This window comes from Macaca mulatta, chromosome 14 (genome assembly GCF_049350105.2).
Source record: "Macaca mulatta isolate MMU2019108-1 chromosome 14, T2T-MMU8v2.0, whole genome shotgun sequence".
NCBI classification, from domain to species: domain Eukaryota; kingdom Metazoa; phylum Chordata; class Mammalia; order Primates; family Cercopithecidae; genus Macaca; species Macaca mulatta.
This window is the reverse complement of record NC_133419.1, coordinates 72,626,940-72,646,414: the sequence shown is the minus strand read 5'-3', so window position 1 is coordinate 72,646,414 and position 19,475 is coordinate 72,626,940. Positions and strand designations below refer to the sequence as shown.

Here is a 19,475-nt window from a genome sequence, read left to right as displayed (position 1 = left end):
GTGAGGGCTTCTGAGGCTAATTGTGTGTGGCTTTTATTAAGAAGATGCTCTCTCTCCCACTCCTGCTCTCCTGGGTGGCTCCTTTACAGTACCTCTCTCAGCTCAGTGCCCTCTGCTTCTGCAGGCTGAATTCCTGCCTTCTCTTCTCCTCTAGTGGATCCCTATCAGAGCAGAGCCTTGAACTCGGTTTTGTAGCCTTCCTCCCCATCTCCCCAAAGACAGGAACAATAGTAGCCTGTATTTATAGAGCCCTTACCAAGCTCCTCCCATCCTTCTTTCTCCTCTCCTTCAAATAGAATATATACATATCAAATATTTTTCCTTCTCTAGTTTACTCCACTGGCTAGCCTTTCATAAGGCTGGGCACATGGCTCATGTCTTTAAAAGTCAATCATTGCTGGGTGCGGTGGCTCACGCCTGTAATCTCAGCACTTTGGGAGGCCAAGATGGGTGGATCACCTGAGGTCAGGAGTTCAAGACCAGCCTGGCCAACATGGGGAAAACCAATCTCTACTAAAAATATAAAAACTAGCCGGGCATGGTGGCGGGCGCCTATAATCCCAGCTACTTGGGAGGCTGAGGCAGGAGAATTGCTTGAACCCGGGAGACAGAGGTTGCAGTGAGCCAACACAGTGCCACTGTACTCCAGCCTTGGCGACAGAGTGAGACTCTGTCTCAAAATATATATATATATATATATGAAAAGTCAATCATTCATTTCATATGTTTTTTAGCACAAACTCTATGTTAAGCATTGGTAAAAGAACATGAAGCAGTAATCTTCTGCCTGCCTGGCTTAATCTCAGTGTCCTTTACATTTTTATCAAGAAGTCTGATCCACTTTCCGAGGTTTTTCTGAATTGGCATAGATATTTGGGACACCAGGCTGGGGAGAATCAGAATGTGCTGAGATTTAGGCCATGGTTTGAATCTTTCCCAAGACCATCTAGAAACCTCCTGGAAAACTAACCAGTTCACGGTATAACTTTCCCCACCCCACCTGTCACCTCCACAGAAGTCAAGAGTCATTTCCTTTGCCCAAGAAATAAACAGGAATACCAAACAACCTAAAACCATGACACTGAAGAAGAGTCACAGGAAGTAGAAGTGTTTCCCCACAGAAGACTTAGGGAGGCCACACTGGTCATACCCAAATCAACAAAGTGGAAAGAAAAGTTATGTTAGACTTTGCCTATGGCAAAGGGAAAAGATACGTTCTGTGAGGCCCCACAGACCAATGGGTGGAAAGTACCCAGAGGTGGAATTCTCTATCATGTAAGGAAAGCTGACAGCAAAGATGAGCCGCCTCAGGCAGTGGAGGCACCTCTAGAGCCGGGTGAGTGTTGAGACTGCACGCTGCAGACCTAGGGTTCCTAGAGATGGAGCCTTGAGAGCTGCCTCTGGGGCAGTGGTAGCAACCAAGTGGACTTGGCTTCTGGCTTCTGCTTGAGCCAGAGTAACTCTTCCTTTCATCTGTGGAATTCCACCTACAATTACATTAGTTAAAGGATTCCAGTACCAAAAACAAAAAAGGCACTAGATTAGACAGTCTGTTATCAAAATGCAGTGAAGGAGAAGAGGAGTCACATTTATCAAAGGCTTAATAAGGGTTAGGTAGAAGGTAGCCATTTTGGTCACTCAGACTACCTCTTAATGCTATGTGCCAGAGACTCTGCTAAGAACTTATATATTAATGCATTATGTCATTTAATCCTCACCTTGTGGCATTCCACAAGGATCCTACAAGCTAAAACTATCAATACTATCCTGTGTTTTAATGAGGAAAACTAAGATTCTGGGAGCTTAACTTCCCCAAGGTCAGCTAGCTAGGAAGCAGATGAAGTTGAGGGGTGAACTCAGGTCTGTCTGGAGCAAAGTGTGCTTTTCTGCACAACTTGCCTCACTGTGAGCCAAAAGAAGAGCCAAACCTCAGATGGAGACAGCTGAAATAATTAAAGCAGACGCTGTGTGTAAGGTGCTGAGTACAGTGCCTGGCATACAGCAGCCATTCTGCAAACGGTAGTCACCTTTATCCAGTTAGCAACACAAATTGACACCTGCTGTGAGCCAGGCCCTTTGCTAGGCGCTGGAACTATAGAGATGAATAAACATAGTCTTGTAACCAGTGACCTCATGGTCCAGGAAGGAGAGACAAACAGGAAGTTATTTCAGTGCACCAGAGGTCCCAGGGCCTGGGGTAGGCACAAAGCCTTACAACAGACTCCCTAGACGGTACCACCTTGGAGGTTGGTGGGAAGAGAGAAGACCTTTGTAGTGGGGTAATAGTGTCAGCGAAGGCCCAGAGGCAGGCATACTCTGGGACTCATCACTGAAGGGAAGTGAGGAAACTGACCCAACAAACCCTTGCAAGCCAGCTTCTGTCCCTTCAGGCTCTTCCCATGGTCTGCCTGACTGCAAGTCAGCACTGTCCCAGCCAGTATGTATGCATCTCACCATCAGAGCCTCCAGCCCAGTGGACCTAGTGCTGAATGGGGCTGGGTGGGCAGGGAGGAGGAAAAAGCAGATCTATGGCTGAAGTCGGCAGAGCCAAGTGATGTATGTGGCGCCTGAGGGAGCTGCACAGTGACACTCTGGATTCCAGCCGGCACGTGTCACTCCGCTGGGATTGGCGCCGAATTACTGCTCCGTATGAAACCCCAGGACTGATGGGAGCTTTCAGTTATAGACTGATAGCAACAGCCAAAATTGGATTGTTTGCTATTTATTTTTTTTAACTTCTGTCAAGGTCACTACTGTAACAGGAAAACACTGCCCAAGCAGTAGGTATTTTTTATCCTCTCTGCCTGCAAGAGCAATCTGCAACCACAACTTTTGTGACAGGGCCTGACTTTGACAGCTGTCTTTCCAGGAAGATGTTAGTGTTACAGGCTTGGGGAAAAGGAGCCTCCTGAAGACCTGGTCATTCCTTTCCGGTTCAAGATCTGCTTCCTTCCCCTCCAGCTCCCAACCTCCACAAATACTCTACCATCAGGACCCTGCCCTCACTCCTCCCTGCCTGTCCTCCAGACAGTCCCACGGCTCCCTCCTGGCCCAGTCCTCCTCCAGCTTCTTCAAGCCTCCTGTTCCCCAGAAAGCCCCCCAATAGATGTTCCACACTTATGTGTCCTTCCTTTCTCTACTCCTGCACCACTCCATCTAGCTGTTAATTCTCTCCTCTTTGTATCTGTCATTTTTGCAGACACTCACCAGATGCCCCACTATTGCCAGGACGCATGCTAGAAATAGCAGTGAGTCAAACATAGGGCCTGTCCTCGGGGAGCTCGTAGTTGATTTAGGGGACAGACTTACAGACATTCACCAAACTTGTTTTCAGGTAGGTTTTTGTGTTTTTTAGTGAAAGATGCAGTGCTGGAGATTCATGCTTTGCACCCTTGAGGAAGATGGTTGGGAAGTATTTTTGTGCAGGCCATGCCTCATCTCCTGACTTTGAGATGCCTGAGGGCAAGCCCGGGTCTCCTCTTCTGCACGGGTAACCAAGCTTAGCCTTCTCCTGCTGCCTTTTGTGAAGTGGATGAAGCTCAGGGCCAGACATGGCAGACCTTCAGCATCAACTGGAACCTCCCAGGGGACAGGGCATAGTCCTGCTTCTTCCCCTGCCCCATCCTTTCATCATGGCCATGCACAAGGCTGGGCATGCAGCAATTGCTGAATAATTATGTTTAATAGAAATACAGCATCATTGAAATGGGGGGTATTCATAGCTCTCTTTTGAACATCAAAACGTTTTTCAAGAGGAAAGAGGAGTTTATACTTATTAAGCACTTATTCCATGCCAAGCGTGATGCTAGGCCTGTTACATACATCATCATATTAATATTTAATCCCCAATTTGCTAATGAGAAAACTGAGGTGAAACAACTTGCTCCAGGTGATAAGCACATCTTGTCAGTGATAAAGCTGGGATTGGACCCAGGTCTTCTGTCAGACTCCAGAGCCAGGGTAATCTGCTAGCAGTACTTACTCTACCAGCAGAGTGAGCTGAGAGCCCTGAGTGGCAGCCACCTGAGTGGAAAGTAGAAAGGGCTGGACCAGCCTCCAGTGACCATGAACCAAAGCTATGAAGCAGGACCGCTGGAGACCCAGACCTGGTTTTCCCCGAGTTGGGGGATAGAATGAAGCTATGGTGCTATGGTTCCAGCAGCCCTCAACCATTTGCCCTGTCTCCACACAGTACCAAGAGAAGCAGCGGAAGCGTGAGGCCGAGGAGCGGCGCCGCTTCCCCCTGGAGCAGCGGCTGAAGGAGCATATCATTGGCCAGGAGAGCGCCATCGCCACAGTGGGTGCTGGTGAGTATGTGGGATGCCAGAAAGGACCGAGTGGTTCATGCTCTGCTGCAGTGAGGTGTACATCCTGTCATCACCAAACTGGATAGGCACTGTTAATAATATTAAAAGTTAGCATTTGTTGAGTACTATCTATATGCCAGACATTGTTTTAAGTTCTCTGCGTGTCATGTGTCATTTAATTCTTATAGCAATCCTCCGAGGTTGGTGCCGCTCAATTCCATTTTACTGATGAGGAAGCTGAGATACAAAATACCTAAATCACTTGCTCCAGGCTGCTTTCCTATGCATAGAATTTAACTCTGACCGTCATCTGGTCTGCTACCCTCAACCCCATTTTTCAAGTGGGAGAATTGAGACCCAGAGAGGGATAGGAGCTTGTCTGTCACTAACAATGTAGCAGCTGAGCCAGAACTTATGTCCCCATCTGACAACCTGGGACTCTTCTATCACTTCCGGATAATTTGTCAACAGCTGGCCTAAATTTATAGAAAATATCCTGAACAACTTTTGAGTGTCTTCTCCACCACTGAAGCTCTTATTTCCATACTTTGATCCTTGGGAGGCAGACTGCCCTCTGGTGTAACCCCTAATGTAGTGGCCCTCCAGCCTGTGCAGACCCCACGAGCAGATAATTAAGGTTCTGCTGAACACAGTGGCCTCATCTTTGTTCTCCAACTCTGAAGCACCACTCCTTGGGCTTGATTTCAGATAGATGAGGCAAGGGAAGAGGAACCCCAGGCCAGGCCAAGACAGAGGTGTATCCCCCAACACAGTGGTTCTCAAAGCATTGTCTCTGGACCAGCAGCATCACTATCATCTGGGAACCTGTTAAAACTCAGATCTCAGGCTGATTCCACACCTGTGGAATAAAAATTTCTGGGATCTGTATGTTAACAGGCTCTTCAGGTGATTCTGACACTCAGCTGAAGTTTAAAATACCACTGCCCCAGGAAGGCCCTACCTGGTCGTGTGGTATGCCTGGATTGTGGGGTTGGTGCTTTTTAACCTCCATTTGTAAGGAAGTTACTGTATCCACCTTGCTGAGAAGCCCTGCAGCTGGGGATCACAATGATAATGTTCAGAGCCATGTTCAGTCCTTGTGACCAGCTCCCAGAGGCTTCTAAACCCAAGCATGAGGGAATAAGGCAGCCTGGTGGTTGCAGCTGCTAGCCCAGCTGAAGCATGAAGCATTCTCTGGGTCAGAACTTATGGTAGGCAAGCAGCACCCAACACCTCGAGACCTCAAACTGAAGCAGGTCCAGGAGAGGGAGGCAGATCTAGAGGCTAGGCCAGGCCTCCCTGAGTTCTCCAAGCTAGCGTCACATGTGTGGTAGGGACTGGCTGGATGGAGCCTGGCACCCCATGGGTACCATGAGGATGGGCAGCCAGAGAAGTGCCGCAGAATGAATTGATTTGATAAATGGCCATTTATTACCCTCACGAATTGGCTGAAACCAATTTTGGTCACATCAACCCCTGGTAAGTGCTGGGATATTGATTTGTGCAAAGTAATACAGTGAATTTATCAGTGTGATCCCCAGCTGCAGGGCCTCTAGCAAGGCTGGTGCACAGTTACCACCTTACAAATGGAGGAGATAAAGCGTCAGCCCCACAGCTCAGGCCCCTATGGCCTGTCTGGTCTAGGGCCACTGGAACCAAACCAGGACAACCTGCAAGCCAGAGCCTTGGCATTGAAAGTGAGGCTTTTCTTCCAGAATCCAGAGCTGCTCTCGATCCTGAGGACGGGAGGCTGCCTGCCCTGTTGGGCAGACCTCCTGGGAGCTCAGCACCTCCACGCCCCACCATGCTCCTCAGAAAAGCAACCAGCTCTCTATTCAGCACATTCAGAACCAGACTCCCTCCCCTCCCCAGCCTGCCCATCTCCTATGTTCTGATCTGTGTAGAGACCACCATTCACTGATCTCTTAAATAGAAACTCAGATGCTTCCTTGGCCCCTCCCTTCCCCTCACCCCTTACAACCCATGAAGGATCAAACACCGGGCCTTGCCACTCTCTTCCTAATATCACTGCCCTAACTCAGGGTGTCCGTGTCTCCCATCTGAACCAGGCAGCTCCTTCACTGGTGTCCCTGCCTCCCTTCCTTCCCCTAGAATCAGTTCTCCTCACCAGCTGGAGTAATCTTTGCAAAACACGTATCTTAACAGTGCCACTCCCGTTTAAAACCTTTGCATGTTCCTTGCTGCCCTAACCTGGCATGCAGGCCTGCTCCTGCTGCTCCCTGCTTTGTGCTGCATGCACCAGCCACAACAGCCTGCCTCTGCCTCCCTGCACATACTCTTGATTTCCTGCCTGCATTTGTCTGCCACCCTCTCTGCCTGCAATCCTTCCCTTCTGGCCCTTCCCCCACCCCACCCCAGCCCATTGCTCACACACTGGCTGGTTTTTACTTAGCCTGACTCAGTTCAGGAGCAATTGACTGCAGGCTCCTTGAGGGGAGATAACATGACTTAATCATTTTTGTACTCCCAATTCCTGACACAGCACCCTGCTCAAAGTAGATGCTTAGCACAGCTTGTCAAATTAAAGAATTTGGCCTGGCCCCTTGTCCATCTCTAGGGAATAGCCCCATAGGCCAGGCCCTCATGGGTTCTAGGGTGTGCCCTGAAGTAAAACAGGGAAGCTGCAGCACCTGCTCTCTGGTAGCCCACAGCATACTAGGAATACAACTATAGAATAGCTCATTACAGCCATACTCTTTGACCTTTGACCCCTGGGGTGGGCAGGCCATTCCCCAGACCTGCTCTGAGAAGCCTCTCCTGGGCACAGGTCAGCCTGCCCATACCCGGCAGCTTTCTCAGAGCTCCTTCTGACCAGGAACCTGTCCCCAGCTTCTGTCCACCTGGTCCCAGTTGACCCTCTGAAGCCACATACTCCCCTGGGGAAGCTCTGCCACCTCACGTGTTTGGCTCTGCCCGAGTATGGCACATATTTCTTGTTACAGAAGGATTGCGTATGGCCACCAGGGCACACCACCAGATCTCATGCTTCACTTCCCTCTTTGACCAGCCCAAAAATGTAATCTTCCCAAGCTTTGTACCTTTCTGGACCCTCCCTTTGAATCCTCATCTGAGAAATACATCCATGTCATCCCTGGGTTGTGGAGTTGTAGTGATTGACTTACAAAACTGCTTGCAGTTCCACCCCACATCATGTTACTTCTGAAGTCACTTGCTGTGCTTTCTCGTTGCCTGGACTGCCCTGCCCTTCCACGTTGCCTGCTGAGACATTCAAGACCTAGGCCCTTTATTGTATATTTAAAACAACTGAAAGAGTGTAATTGGAATGTTTGTAACACAAAGAAATAATAGACACCTGTCCAGTACTTACCATGTTCCTCGAACCTACAAGCAGTCGTCAGGAAATTGCTGATAAACATTTTTATGACTCAACCATGAGAGTCCCTCTGAAGGACTGGTTCCCCTAGGAGATGCCACAGATGTGACAAGCTTGTTCCAGATTAGGTTATAAAAAACCTCCCACACTATATCCCTGGCACCTATCAAGAAAGGTGAGTCATCCCACCCAGACTGCCCTAGAACCCTAAGCTGGACAGAAACAAAGGCCTGGGGTGGAAGGAGGAGGCCGCTTTTGCCTTTTTGGTTTTGCACACACTGGGGCCTTCTTCCTGGAATGTCCCATCGTACCTGCAACTGGCTGGCAATCTCCCTCTCACCCTTCAAGCATAAATGTCAGGCTGGCACAAATGGCTCTTCCCATACTTCCCTCTGTGCACCTATCCTGTTTGGAGCCCACAGTTTTCATAGCAGCCTTTACCTCTATGGCACACACCTTGTTTGAGGCCCCTTTATGGGTGCCCCTGCACCTAGTACAGAACTTTTTTGCTAAACAAATGCATAAGGCTTCCTGGAGAGGGATTTAGAAGGAAGTGGAAGCCTTCTTCACCCAAGAATGGTAGTAGCCACCTGGGGCACTAAGAGACTCAAGTCTAGGCCTTACTCGTCTCCTCTTCTCTGTAAAATGAGAGTTGAAGTTCCTGTTCTTTCCCATTTGCGATTCGAGAAAGACTAATAATTCATTTAGTTAGCGAGTATTAAACCAGTGTTGGGCTAGTCTCAAGGGTCCTCAGAAAATAGGACACCCAGCACCTGCTCCCATGGAATACAGTCAGATTGGGGGCACACCCTCTCCCCCAGATACAAGGCCACAGGTAGATGAAACACCTTACACTGCCTGTCTCTGAGCCTCAGTGTACTGTGTAAAATGGAGATAACACCTACTTATCAGATTATTAGGAGGATGAAAGAGTTACTGTAAAATATAAAAGCTAATGGTAACTGCCATTGCTGCTGCTATGACTACCATTATTTTTACTCTTATTGGTATCCCACTCCTTGCCACTTACAAATTGCTTTCATCACCATTAATTTGTTTGATCTGCATGTGGGGCTGACACAGCATATGTGACTGTTCCCATTTTGTAGAGGAAGAAACTGAGGCTTTAAAGGAATAAGTGTTTTATTCAAAGTCAGTCAGCTGGTAAGTGACAGAGGCGGGACTCCATGCTGGATCCTGTAACTCCTGCCCTCTCCACTATACCACCCTGTAGATGAATGCATGCCAGAGAATACAGACCTGCAAGTTAATGGCTAGATGTGGTGTGGTGGAGTGAATCAAAAAGGGCTGCTTTAGGTGAGTTTTCAGATGTTCCAGTAGTGACAAGCATGGTCAGGAGAAAGCAGAACACAAGCCAGGTGGGCACTGGTACTACGTGCTGGGAGGCAGAGCAGCCTAGCTGGAGCTCGTGGCGATGGGACTGGGCAGGCAAGGGAGCCAGGCTGCCTGTGTAGAGGGCCCTGACATCATCTCTAGCCCAAGAGCAGTGACCAGGAGAGGGGCAGGGGACAGGGGCTCCTGAGGCCATGTGCTGAATGGCTGAGCAGGCCAGATTAGAAGACTACAGAGAACATTTTCCAGGGACTCAGGGTACGAGGAGGTACCGTGGCAGCGGAGAGCCAGAGGAGGAGAGCTCACCTTCCTCCAAGCTCCTGTAGTAAAGCGCAGGCTCAGGCTCAGCCAGAGCTGAGGGTAAAGCCCAGGGTCTTTGTTTCTTCCCCCTGTAAACTTAAGCAGGTTACCTAACTTCTGTGTGCGTGTTTCCTCACCTATAAAATGGAAATCAAGTCCCCTGCTCTGCTTACCTCACAAGGCTGAAATGAAATTATGTCTACAGAAGTTCTTTATAGACAATGAAGTGTTACAGAGTCGGTTGTAAATACATTTGCTGGCCACAATTTGAGCAACAACACCTATGGCCACATCCCACATGGGCCCATCCAGGTCTCTGTCCCAGCCTCTACTCTGGCCTGACGGGATCCTCAAGGCCCATAGCCTTGGTTCTCAGCCACCCTGCCAACTACACACACTGGGGCCCGCCTTCTCCAGTCCTTCCTAGCCACCACCGTTTCTCATTCTGTCGGACTCCATCTGCTTGGCTGTTTTTCTCTTCAGATATTATTAGAAATATCCAGAGTTGTAATTGTTTAATGGTTGGCATTTCGCCTGCTTCACAGGGGACGCACATCAAGCCCACCCCAGTCTCATGCCCTGGGTCGGGCAGAATTGACCAGGGACAGCTGTGCAGTGAAGTCTGCCTGGCATTATAAAGAGCTCTCTCCCAGGTGCATTCTTAGAAAAGAAGGGGGGAATAGTGGCCCCAGGCATAATTCAATTCCTCATTCTCCATGGTGTTTTTGTACTGCCCAGCTCAGCAGTGTGCAGCTCTCTGCGGGCTGGGATGCTACCTTAAAAGAAAAGTCAGGATCAGAACCCCAGGTACATGATACCCTGGGGAACCCACGTAGGGGGATGCCTGGGTATATCTGCTTCCCCAAATACCCCGTGAAGCTTGAACTCAGTTCATACTCAACTTGTTTCCAACCTAGACTCTTAATTTAGTCAACTTTTAGAAGAATGTGGCTCCTTTCAGGTCACCGCTCTCATCCCTGCCCTAACACACATACACACATGTCCATACATAGTATTCACAAGTCTAGCCTTTGCCATTTTAATATCTACACTTCCTCAGATACCCACACTCTCAACTCCCTGTTTCTGTAGGATACCAGCGACTCCCCACTTAGCCAAGCTTGCACTTTTCTCTCTTCATCCCCAGCATTCAGGTACCTATGAGGTCTGTGGGTTCCTCTTATAGCCAACCTTTCCAGAGATCCTGGGCCAGTTAGTTGGATTCTTACCCAGGAGAGAGGTTGTACTGAGCTTTTTCTTTTTTTTTTTTTTTTTTTTTTTGAGACGGAGTCTCGCTCTGTCGCCCAGGCTGGAGTGCAGTGGCGCGATCTCGGCTCACTGCAAGCTCCGCCTCCCTGGTTCACGCCATTCTCCTGCCTCAGCCTCCCGAGTAGCTGGGACTACAGGCGCCCACAACCGCGCCCGGCTAATTTTTTGTATTTTTAGTAGAGACGGGGTTTCACCGTGGTCTCGATCTCCTGACCTTGTGATCCGCCCGCCTCGGCCTCCTAAAGCGCTGGGATTACAGGCGTGAGCCACCGCGCCCGGCATACTGAGCTTTTTCTTAGGCCTCTTTCAAGATTCTCAGGGAGCATTTTCTGGGCAGGCAGAAGTGGCTAGTCTGATGTCCGTGAATTTGCACAGCTTCCATCTGTTTCTGCTGAGGCCAGAAGTAGAGAGAAAGTCGTATTTTAGGTAGGAACATTAGAGATCGAGATGAGAAAGACCACTGGCTTGAGTGGAACTCCTAAAACAGTATTCCAGATCTTCACAGTCTGATCCCACCCCAACACTCCTCATGATCATTCCTGTCTCTCCACCTCTGACATACTGGCCACCTTTGCCTCTTCAAATCCTGCCCATCCTCCATGATCCATCACCAGTCCTGCCTCTTCCAAAGAACCTTCCCAGACCTCTGCAGTCCCTTCTTTGAAACCCAGCCACACAGTATAGTGGTTAGGATCTTGGCAACTCAAGACTGGCAGACACATCCCAAACACTGTCAAATCTTTCTCGATTGACTGGTGTTCCAGGCCTTGTTCTCTGACATCTATTCCTTGGCTAATTTTCCCTTGACACCCTGGGGACCAGATCAGACATGCTGTTCCATTTGCAGACTGACCTTGACATTACACAGTGCTCTGTCTCTTTCCTGCTCCTGACTGCCATGTTTCCATTAGTGCAACCAAAATTCATACTTTTTTGAGCAGCCATATGTTACTTTAAAAAAAAAAAAAAAAGAAGAAGACAGGTTTAGAGAGAGAAGCAACTCTGCCATCTACTAGTTGTGTGACTTGGGCAAGCCTCTATCTGTTGCCTCAGTTTCGTGTTCAGTATAATGGAGTTGAGAATACTACTTTCCTCTCCAGGTATTTGTGTGGGTCTTGAATAGATACATTATTGGTGAATTTTCCCATTGTGCTTAGCATACAGCATGTTCAGTGCATGATTCTTCTTGCAGTTCTGCCTCACTCCACCCCCACTCATATACTTGAGCAATGTTTCTGAGCCTGATTCTCCTACTCCATAATTAAGCGCTTAGTTTTCTCAGATTGAATGCATAGGCCTTGATTACATACTCCCTCTTGAAGAGGAGGTCAGGTCTTACTCTAGCAGAGTTGAGCCTCCAAGGAACCTGGTATCTATCTGTCCCACTCCCCATGCACCCCACTCCCTCCGCCACTGGAGGCTATGGTTAGCATCTCTGGTAACCAGGTGACTTATCCCTTCCATGCCCCGAGCTCCACATTGCCTTTGATTGGCTTCCAGAAAATGCATTTGGCTGTGTTTCCACTTTCTGACCCAGACAGTGGACCAGACCTTAGTTTCCCCAGATAGGAAAGGGTCCAGGGCTCACATCCCACATCTCCAAGGGCCTGCCGTGGGCTTCTGTCTCTTGCATTTGCATAGGAGGCGGCCCATAGTCCCACTAGCGATGAGTAGATGAGTAACCAGTGAGAGCTGAAGTTCCTCTCAAATTCTCTTTCACCAGTCCCCCACCCCCTTCACCTCCATTCACCATCCACCCGCCTTTCAGTTTCCCTAGCAACACTGAGTGCTCATCCTGGAAAACTTTATCCGAAATCTGCTCTGGGCAGGTTTCCAAATCCATGCTAACCTGATTAGGTGTCTCTAGGGGCCTCGCCAGCTAATCAGATTAGGCAGCACTAATGGTAGTGAGGACTTTGAGTGGGCGCAGAGCAGTAAAACATATTGTATACTTAGTGATAATTATCCTGCCTTTTGTGTCATTGATTTATCTGCCTCCCTCCCCGTCCCCCGTCTTGTGTGTTTGGCCATAGCGATCCGGAGGAAGGAGAATGGCTGGTACGACGAAGAACACCCTCTGGTCTTCCTCTTCTTGGGATCATCTGGAATAGGTAATTGGGAGCAGATCATCTAGTGGGGACGGAGAGCTAGGGTAGTGCCCGGCCCAAGCCTGATAGCCCCAGCTGCTGCGGGCCGGGGTCAGCAGGTCCACCTCTAGGTCAATTTCCATCTCTGAAAACAACGGCCTCCAGATAACAGAGCCACCAAGAAAGAGGACTCTGTTACCATCTGTCATGTTATGAAGAGCTGGAATTATGCCCCTCCCTCTGGAAGTTGTGGTGCTAAGACTGATTCACCTGGAGGACCAGGCCCTTCAGGACCCATTAACCCTGGTCCAGCCACTCTGCATCCACAGAGCCTCCCCTTTGGGAATAGTTGAACCACCTCCTTTGCCCAGCACACCAACCATGTTCAGTGCAGCCTAGCTGTAAATGCTAAAGAAGGCCCCTAATGACCACCGCAGTGCCATATGCATAGCAAAATTGGTTGCAGTAAGATGGGTTGAGTATTTTTCTAGCCAATTGGGCTGGATTATCTGAAGCATTCTTACCCACTCATTCTCTGCCCTGACAGAACCCCCCCATTCCTTCACTACCACCTCCCACCATGGTCCTGATGGGAAATTTCATGGTTTAGTTTCCTTCTCTTCCCCTCCCAACATCTTCATGGGCCTCTCCCTCAGATGTAGGCCCCCAAAAGGATACCACCACCTGACCATGATGCTCCAGAACTTGACTTTTATACTAGTCAGGGACTTCCAAAGGTTACCATCCACCAAGTGGCCCTTCAGAGCCCCCACTTCAGTACTGTCGTTCCTTCTCTGTGTTACAAAGAAGGACCATGAAGCCACAATGAGAGGTACTCTTCAGCCCCTCCCACCCTCTATCTGGCATGTAGTTCCAGGGCCTGGCTAAATGGCAGGACTGTGGGTATCGAGAGGGATGCAGGACAGTGAGCCAGGAGGCCCGGGTACTCCTAGGAGAGGTGAGGTTTGTACTAGGCTTTAAAAAGCAAGTTGGTTCTGGATTATAAAGTCAACCTGTCACTCTTAGGACGGTGCTACAGAGAAAAGGCCTCAGTCCCCATCCCAGAAAAATTAAGATGCAGTACATACTTTGATTTTGGTCCCAGCTTCACCATTAACTCCCCAGGTGACTGTGGGAGAGTCATTGATCCTTTCTGTGCCTCAACATTCTCATCCATAGAATATATTCTTTCTAGTATCCATGCATTTCTAGTATTCTTTCATTCCAGTGGTTAGTCACCTGTTTGTAACCCAACACCTCTCCTTTCTTACTAGGAAAAACAGAGCTGGCCAAGCAGACAGCCAAATACATGCACAAAGATGCGAAAAAGGTAAGGACTGGGACCTAGGTCTGATCTGCAGATCGTGGAGACCTCACCACTCTTGCTATCCCAAAAAATCTGACCCTCTGAATTCAACAATAGGCAATCAAAAAGATGGGCCCTGACCCAGGAAGCAGACCTCAGCTCTGGCCCCCACTTGGCTACCAGTTGCTCCAGAGATTTGGGCAAGTTATCCCACCTCTTTATGCCTCAGTTTCTTCATCTGTAAAATAGGAATAATAATCCTTGCCCTTCCTGACTCTTGAGGAAACAAAGTGAGATCTGCCATACAACATTTTCAGGCATCTATGCCATGCCAGGTGTTGAACTAGATGCTGCTAATACAGCATTTATTAAGATACTCCCCCTGCTCCAAGGAGCTCAGGTTGGAGAGGGAAACAGCTTTAGAAAGACACCATTACTGTTCAGTGCAGTCATGGCTGTGCTCATGGGAGTCTTGGGGGCTGCAGGAGAAAACAAATAGGAATAAGAGGATGCCTTGTTGCCTCTCACTATCCTGCATGAGCTTTTAAACATGGTTTCTTATGTCTTGAGCCTGGGATGCTTATAGTCCCCCTTCCTCCATGGCTCAGAGCCCTGGATTCTCCACAGGAGAGGGCCATCCCCATCCCCTGTTTGTTCACACTCAGGCTTTCCAAGGCCTGCTCAGTTTAACTTTTTAGGGAGGCAGGAAATGCTTTTGTGCAGAGACAGCAATCCTCGGAGAGAGTGCAAAAACATTTCACTGAAAGCCAAACATTCTTCTACCAGCCCTCCCAGCATCGAGGGCAGGAGGTCGCCCGAGACCCCAGATGCTCTTGCCCTTGCCTTTCTAAGGAAAGCCTCCCTGGCCAAAGCAATGAGGAGTTGCTTAGGCCTCTGCCAGCCAAGTGGCCCCAGCAGCAGAGTCTTGGACTCCTGTTCTCTTTCTGGCCTGCCTGCCCCACTGGTAGCCACAGAAACAAGGTAGTTCAGATTATGTCCTCCTGAGCCCCCTTCTGCTTCATAAACGGCTGAAGGCTCTTAAACCCCCATCTCTGCCAGTAGCTGTGCTCTGCCTCCACCAAACCTGGAGCAGACCCACTTGACAAGCAGGCAAGCAAGAAGCAACGCGTAGCATGCTAATGCGCTCCAACTGAAATAGCATTTTTAAGTCAATTCATCAGGTTGGCAGCGATTGAAACAATTAGCACTCTGGAAAGGGCCATAAACTAGCAGGACTATTAGGGAAGATGCAGTTACGGGCAGGAACCACCTGATTAGGGATGAAGAATTCTGAGTGGTTTAATTTTAATACTGTCAGAAAGGTTAATATTTAATTACAAATATAATCTCCTTATCCAAGCTGTCTTCATATGTCTTCATACACAGTGGAAGTAGAAGGAGAGTATGTACTGACTTGCTGGTGTAGAAAGGAGAAGAGGCTTGTTAAAACACTAATAATGCAAGTAATTTTTTAGTTGGCACATCTGAATGGGAGACAGATTTACCCCAGTGCAGGATGACGTTGGCATGCTTCAGTGCATGCCTCACTCAGAAGGAAGTAACACCATCACCCTCGGAGGCAGCGCACTGTGGTGGACAGAGCTCTGGAGCAACCATTCTTTGCTTCAGGTTCCAGCGCTTCTACTTTCTACTGGCCCTAGGCAGGTGAACTTTACTCCTTGAAGTTTCAGCTCTCTTGCCTCAAGGTGAAAGCCCTCCAATCCGTATCTTAGGTTATGGGGAGCATCAAGTGACGACGCTGTGTGCTTATCACTTATGTCATCACATCATGGCGAGCACACAGCAAGTGCCTATTCCTTGACTTGCATGTATTCATCACTTCCTACTTACCACAGCAGCACCCCATCTACTCTCCCATTTGATTCTATGGGGAAGATGGCATGGATGCTAAATTAGACCCACTTTTCAGATGAGAAAACTGAGGCCCTACACCATTCTTAGGCTTCCCCTGTTAGGGGAAGAAATAAAACCAGAATCAATCCAGTCTCTCAGCTCCTCACTGTGATACCGTTGTTCTCAGCTGCTCTAGGAAGCTAGATGGGAAACTTGCCGGTGTGTCCCCATTTCACATTGGGAGATGAGAGGCATGAGAAGCTGCATAAAAACAATCATGTATTTTATTTTTAAATCATAGGTGGTGCTTCTATGAAACTCCTACCTGTACTAGCCCTCTGGGTCAACTCATTACAGAATCTATGTTTAGCATAGATACTTTATAGCCACATGACAGGCATGTTTGAGACCTGCCTTCGAAATCCAAGAGAGCCCTGGACTTTAAGCTGTGTAACCAGTGTACCTGGGGCCCAAAGAGTGATGTATGGAAAGCGCCATTCACAGAGCACAGTGTGAAAGAGACTTACCAAACAGAAGCTCCCTTTAATTTGTCTCCCAAGACGGCTGATGAAATGAAATGAGCACTGGCCCAGAGTTTGGTGACGTGAATTCTAGTTCTGGCTCTCTGATCCCTAGTTTCTTCATTTGTAAAGAGACACTAACACCTCCAGATCTTGCCACTTCAGAAGGCATTCTTTGTACATTTATATGATTTCTTTATCAGATCTGTGAACTTATTTTTTTTCTCTCATTAGCCTGTGTACTATTTCTCCCAAACTGAGTGGCTCTGTTAACTTTCATTACTAGAGCTAATAAGCCTTGAGAAGGAACCTTAATGGTGTTCTGTGATATCATTATAAGGTAGGGTGGTGGAGCCCAAAAGACTTAGTTCTAGTAGCAATATGATGAGGGATAAAGAGCAAGTATCTGAGTCCAGCTGCCTGGGTTCAAATCCCAACTGTACCTGCTATGTGGAGTTGACCAGGACCTCTGTTTACATCATCTTTCTCATCTGGAAAGTGGGCTCCATAATGGTGCCAGTCTCCCTGGATTGTTCAGAAGGTTAAATGAGATAGTGATGTAAAATGTTAAAACGCCATTCTTGGCAGGTGGTAAGCAATCAGTACATGTTGGATGTTACTTTTATTGTTCTTGCCTCACTTTGTTGATAACGCCAAGCTAAGATCATGTGAAACCAAAATGATGATTCTGGCCAAGAAAATCAAGCCCAAAAATGTGTTCAAAATTACCTAGCAAATCATTAGAAGAACTAGGGTGAGAACCCAGGTCACTTGACATAAGTAAGCATGAGAGTCTATAGTCCATGTGTTGTCAGACATTCATTGGCATCTGGACACAAAGCTCAGAATTCTTCAGGTGAAGACTGTCAAGAGCCCAGCTGATTGGCAGAGGGGAAGCTATGAGGCAGTGTAGCATGATGGCTAAGAGCACAGACGTGGAGCCGGATTGCCAAGCACGGGTGACTTTGAGCAAGTTACTTTAATCTATGACTTAGTTTTCTCATCTGTAAAGTGGAGGTGATAGTAGTGCTTGCCTCAGAGACTTGTACATGTTCTAAGCCCTTTATAGCTTGCTTAAAACAATGCCAGGCACATAGTAAATACCCAGTAAATGTCAGCTGTTATTAATCAGAGACCCATCTTTTGGCTTCCAACCCGTTGCTTCTCCCAGCTTCCCCATGGCCATCGTCCCACCCTTCCTGAAACCTGCAGATCTCTTGACTGAGCGGCCTAGGGACCCTCTGGAAATGCTTTCTGGCTCATGCCCCATGTGGCCTTAATAACTTCTCTAGGTCCTGTCGCACCTCTTGGATTAGATCCTCAGACCCCTGGTGAGGCAGGGAGAGGAGCCAAGAGCCTTGTGTAACACAGGACAAAACTGCAGCTCAAAAAGGGGAGGCAGCATGTCCAAGGCTCCACAGGCAGGCAGAACTAGGACTGGAACCTGAGCCCCCTGGCTCCCAGCCTAGGGTTCTTGCACCCTGTGTCTCAGCTGTAGAATGACAGGACAGAGAAAGAACTAAAAGTACATCACGGTGTGAATTTCTGACCAGTGGCCAAGCTAGAATATGGCCCTGGATTTCAAACATAGCTACTTCCCAGTGAGGATCTTGGCACCCCCATCATCGCCGGCTCTCCGGTGAAGCAAGATTCGGTGAACGCCGTCTCTTAGACACGGGCATGTGCCAGTAGGAGAGGAGCCCAGGGGACTGTGGGGAACTCTGGTCTGGTTGTGGCTAGACAGGGCACCTGTGGATGCTTTTACAGCTCCCTAATCAGGTAATGGTTCTTGAAAACCAACAGGCACTCCGCCTGTGTTAACTCTTCAGATCACACACTGCAAGCTGTTCTCTTCCTCAGGGGCTAACCATGGCCACCCATGGGGCCACTTCTTCGGAAATCACCGCTACACCCTGTGGTGGAGAGAAAAGGGTAGTACAGCTATGTTATTGGTTTTTTTTTTTAATGAAATGAAGAAATGTAAATACATTTTAAAATATATTCATTTTGAAGAAAAGTAAATCAAAGGGACATGGGCATCACACAGACTTTCAGAGTTGAGAGGCATTCTGGAGCCATCTGAGTGTTTCTCTCCTCCTCACATCACAATCCATACTGTTCGTGACTGACTTTGTCCATGTCTGCACCATCCGATGGGGTGCTCCTTAAGGACAGAGACCAAGACTTGTTCCCTGTTGTAACTCCGGTGTCCAGCACACACAGGATGCCCTCAGGAAACGTGGAACGGACGAGTGGGTGGATGATGCGGTAATCACAACAGGAGAGGCCTCCCTGAAAGAAGACACCCCAAGTCAGATTAGAAGGTCAGGTACATGATTTGGGTCTTTTAAGGAAGAGAATGAGGGACTCGTAGGAAATGAGTACACAGAAAAGGAGACAGGAAGCCAGAAAAAACATCCCTTGAGCGTGAGATAGAAGATCTTGTGTTGGTGTGGTGTGAAAGCCTTGGGGATAGTTGAGGTGCTTTCCTCCCTAACCCTTCTCTTCACTTTCCTGCCTCCAAACGGACTTGGTGCTTGCTTGTTTCCACACAGGGCTTCATCAGGCTGGACATGTCCGAGTTCCAGGAGCGACACGAGGTGAGTGATGATAGTCTTTGAATGAAGCATGGTTTGGAGGGCTTGTCAGCATGACTGCCTGGGTCTTAACATTTGGGCCTTTGGGCCTCAGATAATTCCAGCAGCCTTGGGATTTGTCATTGGGAGCACAGGTGTGCAGCAGGGTCACTGATTTGTTTCACATAGGATTTGCTCTGAAGAATAAACAGAGAGAAGATCTATCTGCCACACCAGGAGACGGACAGCCAATCGTCTCTGTTGAGACAGGCAACCTTAATAGTATATAAAGTCATCTTCCGATGCATGCCCCATGTTGGAAACTAAAAGCACAGAAAGGCCTTCCTAGCATGTTTCCTTCCTTCTACCAGGTGGCCAAGTTTATCGGGTCCCCACCAGGCTACGTTGGCCATGAAGAGGGTGGTCAGCTGACCAAGAAGTTGAAGCAGTGCCCCAATGCCGTGGTGCTCTTTGATGAAGTAGACAAAGCCCATCCAGATGTGCTCACCATCATGCTGCAGCTGTTTGATGAGGTGAGAGTCACCTT

General features: G+C 48.5%; 1 protein-coding gene across 6 annotated transcripts in view; it reads left to right on the top strand.

Annotated features, from left to right (window-relative positions):
* The window catches only part of CLPB (ClpB family mitochondrial disaggregase), a 149,751-nt gene that overhangs the window by 121,132 nt on the left and 9,144 nt on the right, over window positions 1–19,475 (top strand). For all 6 annotated transcript variants that reach the window (NM_001261302.1, XM_015115134.3, XM_015115132.3 and 3 more), the window contains 5 exon segments: window positions 4,193–4,307; window positions 12,618–12,695; window positions 13,946–14,001; window positions 18,908–18,952; window positions 19,300–19,461. In NM_001261302.1, coding sequence (NP_001248231.1) covers window positions 4,193–4,307; window positions 12,618–12,695; window positions 13,946–14,001; window positions 18,908–18,952; window positions 19,300–19,461 — 456 coding nt within the window.